Below are 20,093 nucleotides of genomic sequence, written 5' to 3' on the forward strand. Positions count from 1 at the left end.
AAAGTTAATTTATCTTCTCTTACCCCTTTAACTACTTAAGACTTAATTAAAACCGTGTTAAAAAAGAGTAGAAAACGTATACCTACGGCCACTAAAACTTAGGCCTATGCATATAAGCTAAAGGATGGAGAGCTAGAAAAATAAGGAAAAAACCACGTTTTCTACTATAAATACTGTTTAGATCCACTATATAGTACTCTTACTAGTAATAGCTTTTAAGCTTACCTTAATAGCAAATATAGAATTAAGGTTGAATTAACTCTAAGCCCCGTTTAATTAGTAACTCTTAATTAACTATAACAGCTATATATTAGAGCAATATCCATAGGTTAAACGTAACAGCTTAATATCTAAGTTCTTTAGAAAGTCCTAGATAAAAATATTATTAATAAGGCGCTAGTTACCATAATTATTATAGGAAATCTTCCGTTCTGCATTATTAAATGGCTAAAGTTTTATACCTTTTATTAAGTTCTTAACCTTAAAGTAAAAGGCAATATTATAACTGCATACTCTAAAGTTATAAAGAAGATTAAAAAATTATAGCTATCCTATAAAGACCTTGTATAAAAGAAGCTTTAGTTAGCAATAATAAGCGTTTATCTTTTACTTAATATCTAGACCTCTTTAAATAGACTTCTTCTTTTTGGGATCTGCGCCTACTTCGTTAAAGTAATTAGTAAAAAGCTATTAAATATTCTTATTACGCTTTATCTAGTTATAAATTATAGTAAAAGCAAATAACTCTCTACTCTTCTTTTAGTCCTTTAAGAGTATAGGATTATATAAAAAATTAGTGCTATTATTTCTAATAACGCTTCTTTAAACGATATTCTTTACTAATAATTTGGTATTTACCTCTAGGAGGAAGAGGCAATTAAGTAGGATGCTTTATATTAACGGATTCGCTATATTAGGCATATTATTAACCTAGCCGTATAAGCCTTTTTATTTTAGAATCTAATTAAAATAAAGTAAGTTAAATGGTATAATAAATAGAAAGAAATAGGAGAAGTTAGAAATAAAGAAGAGAAATAGGCAACCTTTTAAGTAATAGGTTTACTTGGAAAACTTTATAATATTATTATATATATCCGCAGTTCCGCTAATTATATAAAGGAGTTTAAAGCTTTAGCAGGAAGGTTAATTCCCCTTAATAATTAGATAAGATGGAATAGCTAGTATCTAATACTACTTATAGTAATTAAAAAAGTAGGAGCTATTAATACCTACTTAAAGAATAACTTCGCCACGCTTAAAAAGGACTATCTCTCTCTAAGTAACTAGGATTAACTTTAGAAGATTAAGGCATTTCTTTAACCATTTTATTAAGTAACACTTAAAACTTAAGAATATAACGCGATAATTAATCGTGTGCTATTTACGATAGATATCCTTATTTAATACTTTAAAAAGGCTCTCTCTAACTATGCTAATAATAAAGAGTTTAGCTCCCGAATTAGAAAGGGATAGGAGGCCTTTAATAAGTATTATACTAAAATAAATGACTACCCTCTCTATATAGCCGCTCTTATTTTTTATCCAAACTAATATATAAGGTATATTTGCGCGAATTGGAAGGTAAAGTGGTAAAAGCCAGTACTTAAGAAGGTGAAAGAGCTTTAGGAGTCCTATTAGGAAAGAAGTCCTTTCCCTCTTATTTCTTTATACGAAAGGAAATCTACTTAAGGTTAAGATCTTAACGTGTTTAATTAGATTGCTTAAGACCTAGGAAAGTACACTTAACTAATAAGTTAGGATAAGTATAAAGACTATTCTAATGGAGAACTATATAATATTAGAAAAATTTCTGCTCTTAAATAGTGGTATTAAGATTAATAAAGAAAGTGTTGGCTAAGGTTATTAATTATAGCAATTAATATTTTATTAATTTTAGCTACTAGTATAAGCGATATACCAGAGCAAGCCTTTTTAGGAGGGCGTTATATGATTTTATAGGAAAGGGTACGGCTAGGGGCTAAAAATATTAAGAGAGTAGAGTGTTTAAAACATTGTAAACGGAGTAATATTGTAAAAGATAAGCTTAGGGTAGAGCCCAAAGCATAAGCCGCATAATGCAACTAATACCAAGCATTATTAATAATAAGAGTTATTAATATTAATTGGTATTATAAAGAATAAGCTTAAGATAGAGCCTAAAGCGTAATGCGGTTAATACTAAGCATTATTAACAAGCGTTGTTAATATTAATTGATATTAACGTTTAATAAACAATATTGATTGAAGCCTTATTGCCTTATTGACAACCACACTGATTGGGCTATATCAGGGAGTCACAAAGCCTGAATTGCTTTTCACGACCAGACACATGCCATACATTCAAGCACACAGATTCACGAGTGTTACATTAATCTACATACCTCGAACAGGACCTCGCTCTGATCCAAACAATACTCCATACAGTAGCAAAATCATCCACACACCATAACTCAAAACAATTTTACCCAAAAAGCAATCCACGGTGAGATAGCAGTAAACGTAAATAAGGGATACTGGTTCGATCTTCAAGAACAGATATGTGTCATTTCATTGGCCAAACGTTCCTAAGAACTACATGAAACATTATAGGGGCCATACCCTGTGGTTTCTAAGGGCTTATTAGTTAGCCACCGTATCCGATCAAGGGCCCCGGGGGGCACACCAGGCTGTCAAGCAACTAGATAGAGCTCGCAAGGTTGAGCAGAAACCGGATACTGTGTCGACCTGAATCAGGTTATCTTATCACCGACTTAGCTACCTCCCATTGACTCAGTCATTGACTCGGTCATTGACTCGGTCACCTACCCCTTGTTTCCATTGCCACCCCCCCTACCCCCTTCTCGTCCTCATTTCCTACACCTTTCCTATGTATATATAGAGGCTCTAGAGCCACCATCCAATAGACAGAGTCATCATTCTTTTCTTACAATCGGTGCACGGACTACCGATCGACATACTGTCCTAGAAACCGCCTACCTAAAACTCCCGACCCTCTCAAGAAAAAAAGGAAGTTTTAATGTACTTTATTCCACAAGATGCCTGACAGTAGACACCTTCCCTAAAGCTGACAGTGTGAATTCCAGTTAAAAAGACCCACGTATTATAGGACATAGTATCCGGCGTATGCTAGACTATCAAGGTGTCCAACAGCGGGTCTTCAGCGAGCTTTGGGGCTTGGCAGCGAGCGAGCTGGCCAATCAGGGCCGCTAGCTGCGCTGCACTGTCCAAATCGAGGTCGAGACTGCAGCGCGCTGCCAGCGTTTCCTAATTAGGCAATTTAGATGGAGTTTTTGGAGTAGCAGTTGAAAATTTTGGCAGCACCTTAGTATATATATAAATTGACGTTGCCTAGTAAAAAATACATCCTTGCTCGCCTGGTGTAAAAATTAATAATATTGTTTAAATTATATCTGGAGGTTTAATAGAGCGTTAAGATACTTTAGCTAAGGCAAAGGCCCTATTTTTAAGTTAGTTTCCGCTCTAATCTCAAGCACATATATATATAAAGCTTATAAGTCTAGTGTTTCTTCCGTTCTAGGAGGCTTATAACTAAATATTAAAGCTTATTAGCCAGGGCGTAGTTAACTCACTGTTAGTATTAATATAGTTAATTAAGCTGCTTGGAATAAGGCCTTTAATTACTTACCACTTCTAGCACTAGCCGGCTTCTATTATATCTAGCCCCTTGCTTAGAATAGCTATCATTTTAGCTAAGGGCTTAGAGCGTATAGATTTTGTATAGCTGTCGCAAAGGGATTAAAAAGCTTTACCTTCTATTTATTAGTTTTAAATTTGCTAATAGGGATACTGCGTTTTCTCTTTAGATAATTAGTAATATAGTTATTGCTATTAAGGATAAGCAGAGCGCCTGGTTTGCGAGCTAAGCAGTAACTTCTATATAGCTAGAGTCTCTTTTTACTATCTAGCGCCTTTTAGTATAGGTTAGCTCTATACTGCTATATTTCCAATAGGCTTTAGTTTTTAGATATTATACATTTATTTAGTACTTAATATCCAAAGTCACTAGTAAGATATTGCCTACTAATATATAAATCGTCCTATCTAATAGGAAACATACAACTATGCATTAATTAGCTAGGGTTGGTAAATAACGCATTAGTAGAGTAATTAGGTGTTAGAAAACAAGCCCGTAACAATATTACGTAATAAGACTTCTAGTAGAAAGCTCTCGGCAGGAATCTAACCAATTAGATAACTTTAACCAGCGGTTAAAGTTTCTTAAAATCTCTTCAACTGTTAGCGACTTGGTCAATTAAGGCACGAGTATAGTAAGAGGGACGCGCAAGCCTATATAATCGGATTATCTATAAATAAGGATCTAAAGCTAGAGAAAGGAAAGGAGAAGAAGAGTAGCGCTAGTTAAAGTAGGGTTCTTTTATACGGTCCTCTAGTTATATAACCGTAAAGTTTTATTAAGTTCTACTAGCCAAGTTCTACTATAATATTAACCACCTATATATAAAATAAGCAATATATAAAGTTTTAGCTCTATAACCTTAATTTAATAGGTTCTAAGCCTAGGTTTACGCCTAATAAGCTAAATCTAATTACTTTATTATTATTATAATAATTACTATTATAATATTACCACACGGGCGTTAATAGAAGTTGGTAAATATTTACTAACTTATAACGCCAAAAACCTATAACGAGTAGCTCTATAGCTGTTAATAAACTTTACGCTAAATATATAAGAGGATCCTACTAAGGACGAGCCTAATATAGCCTATAATTAAATAGCGGCATTAGAGGCTTAGGAGGACCTCTTATTTAGTAGACAACCTTACTATTATTATTATAAAATAATAGAGTTTTAAAAACAAAGCTTTATAATATCTATATTAGTAGCGGATTAAAAAAAGCTTATTAGAACTACCTATACCGGTTAAGGAATATATTAAGTTAAAACCCTATATTATATAAATACTACTTATAAAGGAAACCAATCTAATAACGTTGTTTTAATAAGGCCTATAGACTACCTATTATAAACTACTTATAATATAAAGCCTTACTAATATAAGTAACAAATATACTGCCTAAGCCTCTGTTTAAAAGCTTATTAAATAGAAAAACTAGTTAATATTTAGTATTAATATATAAAACTACCTCCAATTTAAAAATATTAAGTAGGTCCTTAATAATCTACTACAGCCTCTTTTTATAAGATAAGGATATAGATATGGAGTCTAATAATAGAATAATAGGTATATTATATAGACAGAGACAAATCCTTAAGAGAAAAGGAGGAGTCTATATATAAGGTAGGAAGGGTTTTCCCTAGGTATATGCAGAGCACGTACCTTACGGGTAAGTCACCCCTAGGTTGCCCTAGGGTCGCCTATACCTTACGGCTATATAACTATCTACTTAGGTTTTACCTAATAATGCCCCCCCCTTTAAAAAGGGTTGTCCCTAATCCTTTATATACTTAAGCCTTAATAAAACCCCATAAAAAACCTTAGTAAGGAAAAAATTTAGAGGGGAAAAAGCATTTTAATTTTGTATATAGAGAGACGGGTAGTATATATACGCGGCGCGAAGATATTAAGGAACTCTAACCAGTGGTTAAAGTTATCTAATTAGTTAGATTTGCCTTACTAAAACTCCCCCGTATTTAACTAAGCTAGTAGTAATTTTATATACCCGGTATAGAAAATCCTAATTAGTCTATTTAATAGGTAGAGCTAGTAGAGCTTAATACTGTCGCCTAAATTTAGTAAACTAGAAATATTCTAAAGTTTACTTATATAGGTAGGTTACTAGTACCTTATAGGTAGGTTATAGGTTATTTATATATAGCCAGATTTGTAAACGGTAAGGCTATATACCTATTAAATCCGTTACTAACCCTACTTTAGCCTTACGCTATACCGGTATAGCGCCGTATATACTTTACGGGTAGGTTATAGGTTATTTACATACAGCTAGATTAGGATGGTAAGGCTATATACCTATTAGACCCGCCGCTAACCTATACTTTAGCCTTATACGTTATTTGCGTAGTATATATATAGAATAGTATATAAGTTGTTGGTATAGGTTACTACCGGTAAGTTACTAGTAGGTTATAAACACTAGTTAAATGGACCCCAGTTATAAATAATCTGCTTAGCTAGTATAGAGTAACGGATTAGGTTTAGGAAGGGTGCTTTCTAAATTAAGGCTTTAGTTTTTATAGCAATCGTTACTTATTCTTTAATCCCTTAAGACATCCTTTACTCTACTTTAATGCAGGTTATATTTTAATAGCGGCGCTTACTTTTTGCCTGCGCTTTAGCTATAAGGCTAGGGTATCCCACTTATAGTACTTATCTAACAGTTATTAATAATTCTTAAGTTCTATCTTATATTTTTATTTATTATACTTATTTAGCTATCCTAGCTATTTAATAAGGTACTATAGTTGTCTAATACAATTCTAGTAAGTAACGATTACTTTTACTTCTTAGCTGCCTTTCTTAAGCTCTTTTACTACTAGGGGTTAAAACCTAGGGCGTAACCTATAAGGCTCTAGTAAGGAGATATAGAAGACTAGGTAGAGCTATACTATAATAGGTAAAAGCTCTAGCTTATATACTTACTGCCCTACGCGCTCTAGGATCTAAAACGGTTCTATTGTTACGGCTTAAACAAATACCTTTGAACCGAAGCTTAAACGAATGCTATATTACAAAGATACTAAGCTAAAGAGAAGGAAAAGGGGTCGCTAGGACCGATATAAACAAATATATAGGGTGAGCCGCTAAGGCGCTAGCTTTGGGCGGGCCAATTACAGGTTAGCAGAATATAGCAGAATTTGGCAGGTAATGTGCGATAGCGCCGTTACATTACCCCCCTCTTTAAAAGAAAGCCTGCCCTTAGGCTTAGTTAGAAAAAATAGGGTAACACTAGGCTTATAAACGTAGGATTATAAAAATATAAGATAAGGAGATAAAGGGGACACGAGTCCGTCCTAACTAAGTACAAAGGGCGATTATAGGCTAAGTAGAAGCACTAGGCTAGAAAGAGTAGCCGTTAAAAGTCTTAGCACGGATCTAACTAATTAAACAACTTTAACTGGCGGTTAAAGTTCCTAGACATCTGAAATTTTATGGTACTGGCAGAAAACGGCAGAATATAGCAGAATTTGGCAGACAGCTGTATTAGGGCTTTAGGGCGTTTTTATCCCTATATTCTTCCGGTAATTTATTATCTTTATTATACTAGCATTCTATCTATTTATCTAGGTACTTTAGGGGTCTAAGTGCATTAGGGTATTAGTTATAGAATTCTTTAAGCTTCTAGGGGCAGCCTATAAAGTTCCACGTAGGGTACTAGGTTGGGTTAGGATTATAGCCCTTCTATTAGATATAGTATTTTAGCGCTCCCTATACTATCTTATAGGCCAGTATTTTATTAACCTCCTATTTATTATCACCGTTTACTTAAACTAGTAGGGGAGGCTCGTTCTTTTATCTAGGTAATAGGTTATTTACAGCTTTCCGTAACTTATCTGGTAAGAAAATAGGGTGAACCCTAATTAAGTCTGGGAGCTTTATCTTATATAAGTTGCCTATCTTCTTAAGAACCTTATACGGTCCTGCTATCTAGTAGTCCAGCTTACGGCTAGGTTATTTAGTCCTTTAATTTCTTGTTATGACCTAGACTATATTACTAGGGGCAAAATCCGGCTCTTAATAGTGTTTGTTCGCCTACTATTCCATCGACCTCTAAGCTTTTTCCAGGTTCTTACGGGCTACCATCTAGGCCTCCTCCAATCGTTTGGCGTACTATTAGGCCTTAGTATAAAATAGCTTCTCTTATATAGTCTAGGGTTCTTCTAGCCTTTTCTAGTTAAAGCTTATGTGGGGTAAGTATCCCATTTCCAGCTAAATTGGGGCAAACCCTATAGAGTTATGGGGTAGGGTTGCTTGCGTATAGTCTATTAAGGGTAGTAATTTAGACTAGTTGTCCTAAAAATAGTTAATGAAGGGCCTAAGCCTCTGGTCTAGGTACTAATTTATAATCTCTATCTAACCGTCTATCTAGGGGTAATAAGCTATAGAAAGCTTTAGCTTAATGCCTAGGATCTGGGTAAACTTATTCTAGAAGGCTAATATAAACTATAGCCTATAATTGGATATAATAGTATCTAGTAGTCCGTAGATTCGGTAGACGTAATAGATATATAGCCAGGCTGCCTCTTTAGCATTAATATTCTTATGACATAGAATTAAGAACGGGCGTTTACTAAAGCGGTTAACTATAACCATAACCATATTATATCCGTTATGGTCCCTAGGTAGTTTATAGAAGTCTATAAAGATATACTGCTAAGGGCGCTCTAGTATTAGGAGTGGCTTAAATAGTCCTAGGGTCTTATCCCATAGGATTATAGCTCTCCGGTAGTCTTCGCAGTTCTATATATATTAATTAATATCCACAACCATTCTCAGCCAGTAGTAGCGGCAGTTAATGATTTTACGGGTCTTATTCTTGCTAGGGTATACCATAGAGACTTGGCAATAAGCTTCGCGGATTAGTTTAGTCCGTAAATTGTTAACGTTAGGGACTATAAGCCGCTCCTAGTATAGGAGCAATCCTTCCTCCGTTTTAAAATTGGGGTCTCCTTTTACGGCTTATTCGCAGAGGGCCCTTAGGGCGTTAGCCATGCAGTTTGCAGTTAGGAGGCAGTTAATTAGCCCTATTAGCTTATCTAAGGACTCCTCTATTGGTGCTAGCTCATTTTACTAGAAGTCTAGCTCCTTAAAAATCCGCGGGTCGAGCTATTCTGGATAGAAGAGGGCGCGCGTCTAATATTAGGTCTTTAGCTTATCCTAAGGTCCTATATCTTGTTCTCTTTGGGTTAGGGTATTAGCCTTAGAGTTTTACTTGCTAGAACGATATATAATCGTAAAGAAGAATTAGGAGAGTATTTTGGCCTACTAGGCTTATTACCTTATAAGCTGCTTTATAGTTATAAAGTACTCTAGGGCTTTATAATCTATATATATCTTAATCCGGAAGTTTATACCTTTAAGCTCTGCGCGCTATTAGGAGAGTAATTAAATAATAGCTAGCATTTCTTTATTATATACTTTATAGTTACACTTAGCCGGGTCCATTATCTTTAAAAAGAAAGCTATAGGGTACTATTTACCGTCTAGATATAACTGTAATAGGATTCCCACTACGACCCTATTAGAGGCGTCTGTTTCTAGCATTAATTTAAGATCTGGGTTATAGTAATAAAGGATTAGGGAAGAGATAAGCCGATCCTTTACCTCTTTAAAGGCCTCTATATAGCTATTATTAAAGACAAAAGGTATATCCTTCCTGGTTAGTTATATAAGAGGTTTTGCCATAATTCCGTAGTCATGGATGAACTAGCGGTAGAAATTATAAAAACTAAGGAAGGACTAGATTCCTTTTACTATATAAGGGGGCTTCTAGTTACAGATTACCTCTACCTTCTTAGGGTTAACCTTAATTCCTTCTATAGTTACAATAAACCCAAGGTATTTTATACGTTTTACCCTAAACTCGCATTTCTTAATATCAACTTATAAGCCTACGTTCTATAGCCTCTCTAGGACCTTCTTAACATAAACTTAATGCTTAAGTTCGTCGTCTAAGTATATAAGAATGTCGTCTAGGTATGCCGTATAGAATTCGTTAAGGTAATTAAAAAGAACGTTATTTATATACCTTTGGTACATAGCTAGTCCGTTTATTAGTCTAAAAGGAAGAACTTTACATTTATAGGAACTATAGCGGGTACAGAACGTTATTAAATCTTTAGATATAGGGTCTATCCTAATTTGGTAGAAAGCTTAGCGGATATTAAGTTTAGTAAAGATCTTTACCTAGCTTAGACGTGCAAGGGTCTCGTTAATTAAAGAAATAGGATACTAGTCCTTTTAAGTAATAGCGTTTAGCTTTTAATAGTTAATATAAAAACAAAGGCCTCTATTAGGCTTTTTTACGAATAGGATAGGGGAAGCAAAAGGGGCTTAACTTAGCTCGATAAACCCTTTATCCAGGTTGTTAATTAAGTACTGCTTTATTACTTTTAGCTTATCCGTTAATTAATGGTAGAGGGGGCTATAGCCTAGCGAGTTATTGGCCTCTAATTGAATCTTGTAATTATACGTCTAGTAGGGGGGTAACTTATCTAAGGCCGCCTTTAAGAATGCATTCTTGTAGCCTATATAAATGGTAAAAAGAAGGCGTTTAACTAGTTCCTCGTTGGTTTCCTTATCTAGCCTTTCCTCTCTATTATTAATAATTTGGTTAATCTTATATAGGCTCATTATAAAGACCTTATTGTCCTTTCGGTATATATTAAAGTGGAACACTATAGCGCTAATTACGGCGATGTTTACGGTAGGGGGGTTAACTAATAATAGGGGCGTATGTAACTTTAGGGACTTCTAGGGTACTAGTGTTATCGTTACTCCTTTTAGCTCCTGTTGCATCTTTTAGAGGTTATCCCTTATATCCTATTAATACGTTCTTTTCTATAACGGTTAAATCTATATAATTTAGACGTTATCTACGTTATTATCTGTCCTGCTTCCGTACGTAGAGTCCTCTTTAAACGTAGCGCTTTAGGAGAGTATCTTTATTGGTATGGAGTTCTTTCTAGCTTCGCGGCGGGCGTCCTCTTAGGTAAAGGCTAGGTTACGGGCCCGGACATCCTACTAGTAGGTAAGATTACCCCTTACGGCTAGTGTCTTACGGTTGGTTTGGATCTCCCTAATAAAGGAGGGTAACCTCGGTCTATCCTCTGGCTAGATAAACCGTCTTTTTTATATATTTAACTAAATATTAAAATAGAATATCTATTTTTATCTAAGGATTATATTATAGGACCCTAGGTCTAGGATATAAAAGGGGATACTATATTAGCGTCGTCCGTTAAGAGCAATATATAACTTTAAGACGTAGGTAACGGGCTAACCGGCTTGGCCGTTATAGCCCTTTACCTAGACAGGCTTCTCTAGTTGGATAGCTTCTGCATTTAGAAACTTGGCAATATTATTCGCATAGGCAGTATTTATAAAGGCGAAGCTATTTACTCTAGTGTTAATAAGGGCGGTTATATTAACTTTATATCCATTTTAAGATACTATATATAGAACCGTAAAATGCTTTCTACCTATTAACTAACTAAGATTAATCTCTTTGAGATTAATAGGGTACCCTAGGGGGGAGTCTTTCCCTAGGGTTCTTCTTTTCCCAACTTATTGGATATTTCTCCTTCCTCTATCTCCTTAATATTGCCTATATCCTTTAGCTCCGGGCAGGATAAGACAAAGTGACTTTACTTATTATAGTTAAAGTATATAGCCAAGGTAGGGTTAATCGGAGTATTACGGCAAATACTAGTTAATAGCGTAGTACGTAACTAGTCGGGTAAGGCTCGCCAGTACGTAGTTATAACCGCCTTTAGTATAAGAGTAGTCGTAACTTGTCTTCCTACTCTAGCTTCTATAGGTATAGCTAGTAAGTTCTAATTGTTACGGAGTTGCTTTTGCTAATTAGGGCGGGCGTTAATCCGCTTTAGTTCTGAGTCTAATAATAGGTAATAAGCTATAAGTCTTTTATAGGTTGGTAGGTTATTTAAGGTTATAGCAATCTTTTCTTATAGCTAGATTGTTAGCTTATTATATAGGTCTAATTAGTAGTTCTTAAGGGGAACCTAACCTTCTCCTATAAAGTATAGGAATTAAGTTTAGAATTCGGCAAAGGGTTAGTTTGGTTTTATTATTAGGTAATTATAGTTATAACGGGTATCCTATACTTTATTTGGGTTAACGTAGATAGCCGCTAGGTGCCATATTATCTTATTAATAGATATAAATTAGACAGGGGAGTCGTCCTCAAACTTGGCTTAAAGGTGCTATTAGGCGTCCCTAGTGGTTCGACTAAAGAGGTAGAGCATTTTAGCTTCTTTAGAAAGGAAATAGTTATAATTAACGCGGAGCTTTCCTTATACTTAAATCCTCTAATTCTTAAAGGTAGGGTCTATCCCGTTGGATAGTAGTAGGGGGTTAGGGAGCTTAACGGACTTTAATTGCTTTGTTATTGTATCCGTACTCCCTGGTATATCATATTTAGTAGAGTGAATAGGTCGGCTAGGGCTTTAAGAAGGAAAAGCTGGGCTATTTTATAGGGCCGTAAGGCTTTCTAGGATCTCTTATAGGGTCTCTTGTATATTTCTCGCTTTAAGACAATTAGCTTCCTAGCTGGCTATAAGGGCGCGAATCTGCTCACGTATGTCTATAATATTATCATTGTCTTCGATTTCTGATCCTAATTAGATCTTAGGTTCCTCTTAGATAGAGGCAGCTCTCTTAGATAAGCTTGCTTTAGGTGCCATCGTTAGCTTCCTAAGGTTTATCGGTATTATATACTTTAGTTTTAATTCCAGGGGTATAGGTCCAGTCCTGTCTGGCTTATAAGGTAGGATATTATCTAGGCCTTCCTAGGCAATATAGAGTTGTTTTGGTGTCTAAGTATAGCGCGTTAATGCGTTGTTGCAGACGAAGTTTCTTTAGGGTAGGATATTATTGAGGCCTTCCCAGGCAAGGTAGGGAGAGCTTAGTATAATGTTATGGCTTAAATAAATGCCTCTAAACCGAAGCTTAAACGAATGCTGTATTACGAAGATACTAAGCTAAAGAGAAGGAAAAGGGGTCGCCAGGACCGATGTAAACAAATATATAGGGTGAGCCGCTAAGGCGCTAGCTTTAGGCGGGCTAATCGCAGGTCAGCAGAATATGGCAGAATTTGGCAGGTAACGTGCGATAGCGCCGTTACACCTATAAACTTATAGTTAAGCTTTTTATAGAGACGTTTTGTGTGGATATTCTTAGAGAAGAGTAGGACTTATTTACTAACGGCGAAGTGCTTAGCTAGGTAGTAATAATTATAGTATTTTACCTAAAGCTTTTAGGCGTATATTATTAACGCCGCCACTACCTTATATATAAGGCGTAGGCGTTATAGGTACGTCTCTGCGAGTTAGATATTTATTAACTTAGATCTCTTTTTACCTTATTAGGCGTCTTAAATGCTATCTAGGACTCTATCTAGGACGTTTAGTAGCTAGCTATAGGCGAGCTTAATAAGGGAACGCTTTATTATAGTATAGACCTTAGAGTTATAGGTAAAGGCTACTTCTTTAAGTAGGGAGGCCTAATTAGACTATTCTTAGTTTATATATATATGTAGGTATACCTTAAGCTTCTAGTTCTAACGCTCTATCTAATTATCTATCTATAGGTAGAATATAGTACTAAGTTTACGTTAAACGCGGAGATAGTAGTACATAGTGCTCTAGTACTCGCTTATAAATACACTACCCCTATTAAAGACGATATTATTTAAAGGCCCTATTTACGCAAAGACTCTAAATAAGAGTTCTATAAGTTGCGTAGTATTAATTATCTTATACACTAGATAGTAGCGTACTAGCTTTATAAAACGGTCTATAAGAATAAGGACGGAGTTATACTCTACGCTATTAGGAGTCTTAGACTCTAGGAGATCTATAATAAAGTTAAGTAAATAATACCGCTAGGCTTAGGTAGGGACCTAAAGAGGCTATAGCTTACTATAGGGTTTATAGCGGCGCGATTTAGAGCGTTAGTAGGTATTATAATTATCTAGGTATTTGCGGAGGTCCTAGGTAAGGCCGTTCTAAGTATGATTAAAACTATAGTGGCCGCCTATAGGATTGTTATAATTCCGCTTAAGGATCTCCTATTATAGTAGTATATAATTTAGTACCTAGACCTTATTATTTTACCTTAAGAGTCCTTAATTATTAAGGGTGTAGTCCTTATTACTAGTAGGAACTTATCCCTAAGTTAACTAATTATATATAGAGCGTGTAAAGGCGTTCCTTTTTTATACTCTATAAATAAAATTAACTAATAATTTAGGGGGTTGTTTTATAAACGCCGTTTTAGCTAAAGTAGCTACTACTACCTCTTGCCGTAGCATAAGACTCTGCGTAAAGTTAGTGCTAGTAAAGTAACGTATAATACGTAGGTAACTTACTAGGTTATTATAGGGGACTATAGCCTAGGCTAAGGGGTCTTCCCTAGGGTTAAGCGCTATTAGGTTAGTTAAAGTGGTCTTAAAGAAAATAGTAGGACGCTTTAGTTTGCCGGCGTTAAGTTTATAAGGGTCGCTTACATACTATATATATACTACTCGCTAGTTTAGTGTAGTAGCACTAGGGCCGCCTATAAGGCCTATAACCCGCAACTTTTGCTATAATATAGGCAGCATAGTATTAAGGATTGTCCTCTTACTACTATTTTTAAAGCCTTTAGTATAATCTAGGCGCTGGGATAATATATTAGTAGGATTTATCTTACCTAGCTTATATTTAATCTTAAAATTAAACTTAGTTAGTTCCTTAGCGTATTAGGCCTAGTAAGTAGATAAGCTTTTAGTAGTTATAAAATATTTAAGATTATTATAATTATAAAGCACGCGCGTTATATACACGGCGTATTTAAGGTAATAGCGCTACGTCTTAAAGTATTATACTATAGCGAGTAGTTCTTTATTATACGTATTATACCATACTTCTAGGCTAGTAAGCTTCTAACTATAATAAGCAATTAGGTGCTAGTGGAGTTAATCTCTCTACCTTAAAGGCTATAGAACTATACCGCTATAGGTATAGTTAAAAGCGTTAGTATTCACTATTAGGGGTAAATTAGGGTTAAAGTGATAAAATAGAGGAGCCTATATAAATATAGCGCGTAGCTTACGGAACGCCTACTACGCGTTATTAGGCCAGGACTAAGGTTAATACTATTTAGTAGGCCCTTTTAACTTATGCTTTTTCTTCTTCTCCCTATCTAACGTTAGGTTGCGATATGCCTATATAAGATATACGTATAGGGGGTATACGGTATCTAAGTAGTTCTAGGTAAATCGCTTATAGAAGTTAGTAAAGCTAAGAAAGACCTAGATATCCCTATAGGACTTAGGCTTAGGCTATTCCTTAATAGCTTTTATACGGTTAGGGTCTATTATAATACCCCTAGGGGTAATAATAAAGCCTAGGAACTTAACGTTCTTAATATAAAAGATATATTTTAATAGTTTGGCGTATAGGCCCTAAGCGCGGAGCTATTATAGTACCTGCTTAACGTGCTTAACGTACTTATCCTTATTATTTAAGTAGATAAGTATATTATCTAGGTAAATTATATAAATAGTATCTACTAGGGTTCCTAAAGCTTTATAAATATAGCTCTAAAAAGTTATAAGGGTGTTAGTAAGACTAAAGGGTATTACTAGGTACTTAAAGTAACTATAGCGTATCCTAAATACGGTCTTTTATTCGTCTCCCTTTTTAATATAAATCCTATAGTACGTATTATAAAGATCTAGCTTTATAAATATCTTTATATAGCTAAGCCTATTAAAGAGCTCGCTAACTAGTAGTAGGGGGTACCGATCTCTAACTGTAATCTTATTTAGGCGTCTATAGTTAATATATAGCCGTATTATACCGTCTACTTTCGGTATAAAGAGGATAGGCGCTCTAGTAGGCGACTTGCTGGGCCTAATTTAGCCCTTTTTAAGAGTATTATCTAGGTACTCTTATAAGATCTATAACTCTTTTTATAAGAGGTTATAGAGGGGCAGTTATAGTGGCGTCTTGCCTTCTTCTAAGTTAATCGCATAGTCGTATTTAGAGTTCTACAGTAGTATACTTACTAACTTATTAGAGAAGATATTAATTTCCTCCTTATATATCTCTAGTAGGCCGGAGGCTATAAAGGTTAAAGCGACTATTATATAGTAGTGTGCTTCTAGGAGCTAGTAGAGAAAAGGGTGCGGCTAATATACGTTTTATAGGTATACTTATATAAAGAGTGTATATAGCTCTACTATAGTATACTTAATAGTTTTAGGGTTTTAATTACCTCCCCCTTATATATAGGTAATCTGCGCTAGCACTGGAGGGTCTCTATAGGTACTTACTACCAGTAATGGTAGGTTTTCTACTATGTTTATAACCGGTGTCTCTATATCTAAAGGGTCTATATAGGTACTCGCTACTAGTAATAATAGGTCCTCTATTATATTTATAACTAGCGTAAAAAAGGAGTCTTCTAGCTATAGCAAATAGACTATTTTACTAGCCTTAATATCTACTAAAAGAGCGTTAAGGGTGACTATTTAAAGGCGTTTAGGGTCTAAAGTACTCTAAATAAACTATCTAGAATGGAAGCTAATTAATAGATCTGCTTCCGCGAGCTAATCCTATTTAAGAACTATATTATAACTATTAAATAAGCCGCCCTAAAAGGTCTGCGGGCTAATAGTACGAGAGGTACCCTAGAAGTCGCTAGTAGAGACTATTAGATTATAAGCATTCTAGATTGTTATCTAGTTGCTATTAAGAAAATATATAATAGGTTTACGTAAACGTAGCGTATAGTGTATAGGCAGGTTAAACCTATAGACAATATCTTAATTAATAAGGTTAATTTAGTACCTATTGTCGTATAAAGTATATAGGCGGACTTTACCCTAGGGCGTATCTATCGCGATATATACCATAATATATGTTACGGCACTTGGCAGATCTTCGCACCGGCAAGTTGCCATAGATTGCCGTATATTGCGGTTATGTAACGCGAAGATCTTATAAAACATCGAACGGCGCTGCCCTTCTTCTCCTTTTCTTTCCCTAGCTTTAGATTCTCGTTTATAGACAATCCAATTATACAGGCTTGCGCGTCCCCTTTACCGTGCCTATGCCTTAATTAACTAAGTTACTAACATTATCTAAAGCTTACTCTACTCTTTCTTCCTAAGAAGGAACTTAAATATATCTATAAGACTATAAATAGGACAAGAACACAGAATAGGACCCTAAGGACATCACTAGGACCATAAGGACAGGACCTAAAAGAAAAAAATAGAACCCTAAGGAAAGGACCTATAAGACACGCACAGACTAGAACCCTTAAAGAAATTACCCAGAATTATCTAATACCCCTACTACTATGCTACAAAATATAGCAGTAGGTAAAGCAGCTATAGGACCCTTAAATACTTTAGATAAGGAAATAATTAACGTTTTAACCCCCTAGGCGGAGCTTGCGGCTACTAATACTGAAATTAAATAACTGCGAGAGCTGCTTAAAGCTAGAGATACCCCTATATCTAATAATAAGTTATTATTAAATAACTAAAGACTTGCTATAGTCCTTTAGGCCCTATCCTAGCACCTTAGTAGATCTATTAAGGCCTATATAGCACTAAAGCGGTTAGCAAAGGTTGTAGACCCCCTACTACTTATAGACGGAACCGACCCTATATTTAATAATTAGAAGCTTTAATTATAGAATAAGCTTAAAGTTAATGTAGACTACTTCCCTAACGCCTAAGCCAGAATAGCCTATATCTTTAGCCGTACTGGCGGAGACGCCTAGATGTATTTACGCCCGCGATATACCAAAGACTTAGTAGACCCCTTTATCTTTAAAGAAGAAATAATTAAATACTTATCTTTTATTTATAAAGACCCTTTTAAAGTATAAAACGCCCGCCTTAGCTATAAAAGCCTAAATATAAAAATAATGAAGACCTTTTTGGCCTTCTAAACCCGCTTTCTATACCTAGCCGGATAGGCCTAAATCCCCTAGAAAGACCTACTACTAGACCTCTTTAACAAGCTTACCCTAGACCTATAACGGGCCGTATTGCTAGCTTATACTACGGTATTAACGTTAAAGGAACTTACGGACTATTGCCTAGCTATTAACTAAGGCCTCCGTTAAATTAAGGCACGCGCTAATTGGCTAAAAACTAGAAACCTTACAACCTAGGCCGCAAGTACTATAAGTACGGCCCATAGTGCCCTGGTATAATCGGCAACTCCTATAGTTAACCCAGCAGCTAGCCGCGCAGCTACCCCTACTATAGGCCTGGTGTATACACGGCCTATATATAGTAACCCCCGTATATAGGCCCTTAGCAATTAAAAAGCTTGCTTCTCATGCGGTTAAATAGGCTACCCTATAAGGAACTGCCTAATAAAGGCAAAGATAAATAAGGTCTTATTAATTTAGGAGGATAGTATAAAGCCGGAAAAAGAGGAACCTTAGAGGAAGACTCCTCTCTAGGGTTAAAAGGGATTGATATATTATATATTAATCTAGGTTAGCTAGTTAGTAGAAGAAGCTGCACTATCCCTTATACTTTATTTTGTAATAAATATTAAGTTTTAACCTCTGCTTTAGCTGACTTAGAAGTAAATGCCTTTACCTTAATTAATATAAACTGCGCTATAAAACTAGCTGACTTTTTAAATATACCCCTTAAAGAACTACCCAAACTAATCCCTATTTACGGTTATAACGGACGGATAGGGCCACCTATTATAACTATCCTGCGGATCTACCTCCGCGTTAACGGACGAAGGTAGTATAATATCCCCTTCCTTATTACGGACCTTAGAAGCTATAATATAATCTTAGGGAGAAAATAGCTAGCCTATTTAGGCTTATAGCTTAACATACGGAATAGGCAGCTTATCTAGCCCAAAACTATGCCCCTAACGCCTTCCTTTATAAAAGAGATCAGTATTATAATAGAAAACCTTATACGGCCGTAGATAAACACCGTTTACTAGGCTAATATAACACGTAGGGACTAGGCTTTTAAAAAGGATATATAGCTTAATCCGCAACGGATCCGTATACTATACCGCCCCTAAACTACCTATATCACACTACCCGCACTAAAGACTTAGGAAGTTAGTAGTAGCCTAGCTAAGTCCCTAATAGAGAACTTAGGCCCTACGCAGCTATAAAGGAAGACTAGGGATATTAGACGATATATTAAATTAATAGACCGGAAGGATAACTTATAGAAAATAGAATATAAGCTAAGGAAGACTATAAACCCTATACCGTAAAATACGGCCTAATAAACATCCGTAAAGAAACCCACGGACCTCCCACTAGTTAATATCTGCTATATTAGCGCTATAGGATTTTACTAGAACCTAGTTTAGCCTAATACTATTACCTTTATAACTAGCTTATATAAAATTAATTAAATAATTAAAGAGAAAGAAGCCCTAGCCTAAGAGAAAGGTAAGCTTATAGATAAGGAGCTAGTAGAATAGAAACTGCCCTGTTAATACCAGAAATTTAAAGACACCTTCTCTAAAGCAGCGTCTAATATACTCCCGCCTTACTAACTATATAACTATAAGATTAAAATTAAGCCGGATAAGGTGGTTACCCTTAGCTATAGCCCCCTCTAATAGTAATCTACTGCCGAATTATAGGCCATAAAGTAGTATCTTATTAATAACCTAGATAAGGGCTTTATTAAGCCTAGTTAAGCCCCTTTTAACTTACCTATTCTCTTTACTAAAAAGCTAAATAGAGAACTTTGTTTCTATATTAACTACTATAAGCTTAATAATTTAACCCTTAAAGACCGCTACCCACTGCCTTTACTTAATAAGACTTTAGCCTAAATAAGTAGAGCTAAGATCTTTACGAAGCTTAATATCCGCTAGGCTTTTTACTAAATTAGGATAGACCCTAAATTAGAAAACCTTACTATATTTTGGACCTGTTACGGAATATATAAATATAAAGTACTACCTTTTAGACTAACTAACGGACCGGCCATATACTAACAATATATAAATAATATACTATTTAACTACCTTAACGACTTCTATACCGTATACCTAGATACTATTATAATCTACTCTAAAAATAAACTAGAATATAAAGAGCATATTTATAAAATCCTATAACGGCTTTAGGAAGCTAGCCTCTAAGCTAATATTAAGAAGTTAGAATTTAGTGTTAAGCGTATAAAGTACCTAAGGTTTATTATTAGTATAAACGGGATTAAGGTAGACCTAAAAAAGACGGCCGTAATTAACTAATAGGTACCCCTAAGGACCGTAAAGGGGGTGTAGTTATTCTTAGGGTTCTATAACTTCTACTGACGCTTTATTAGGAACTATAGTAGAATTACCTAGCTACTAAACCTACTTACCCATAAGGACCAGC

The 20,093-nt window shown here is 35.2% G+C and overlaps 1 protein-coding gene across 1 annotated transcript; it reads right to left on the reverse strand.

The window, feature by feature from the left end:
• Nucleotides 1-15,027: 15,027 nt before the first annotated feature.
• Nucleotides 15,028-15,288, reverse strand: K441DRAFT_571681 (uncharacterized protein; the record flags this gene model as incomplete). The annotated part of the gene is made up of 2 exons (XM_067643993.1): nucleotides 15,028-15,150; nucleotides 15,175-15,288. Coding segments are annotated over 2 exons (237 nt in total), but the record flags the coding sequence as incomplete, so codon positions are not given.
• Between the last annotated feature and the right edge of the window lie 4,805 nt (nucleotides 15,289-20,093).

Source organism: Cenococcum geophilum, assembly GCF_001692895.1.
Source record: "Cenococcum geophilum 1.58 unplaced genomic scaffold K441scaffold_34, whole genome shotgun sequence".
In the NCBI taxonomy this organism is placed as follows: Eukaryota; Fungi; Ascomycota; class Dothideomycetes; order Gloniales; family Gloniaceae; genus Cenococcum; species Cenococcum geophilum.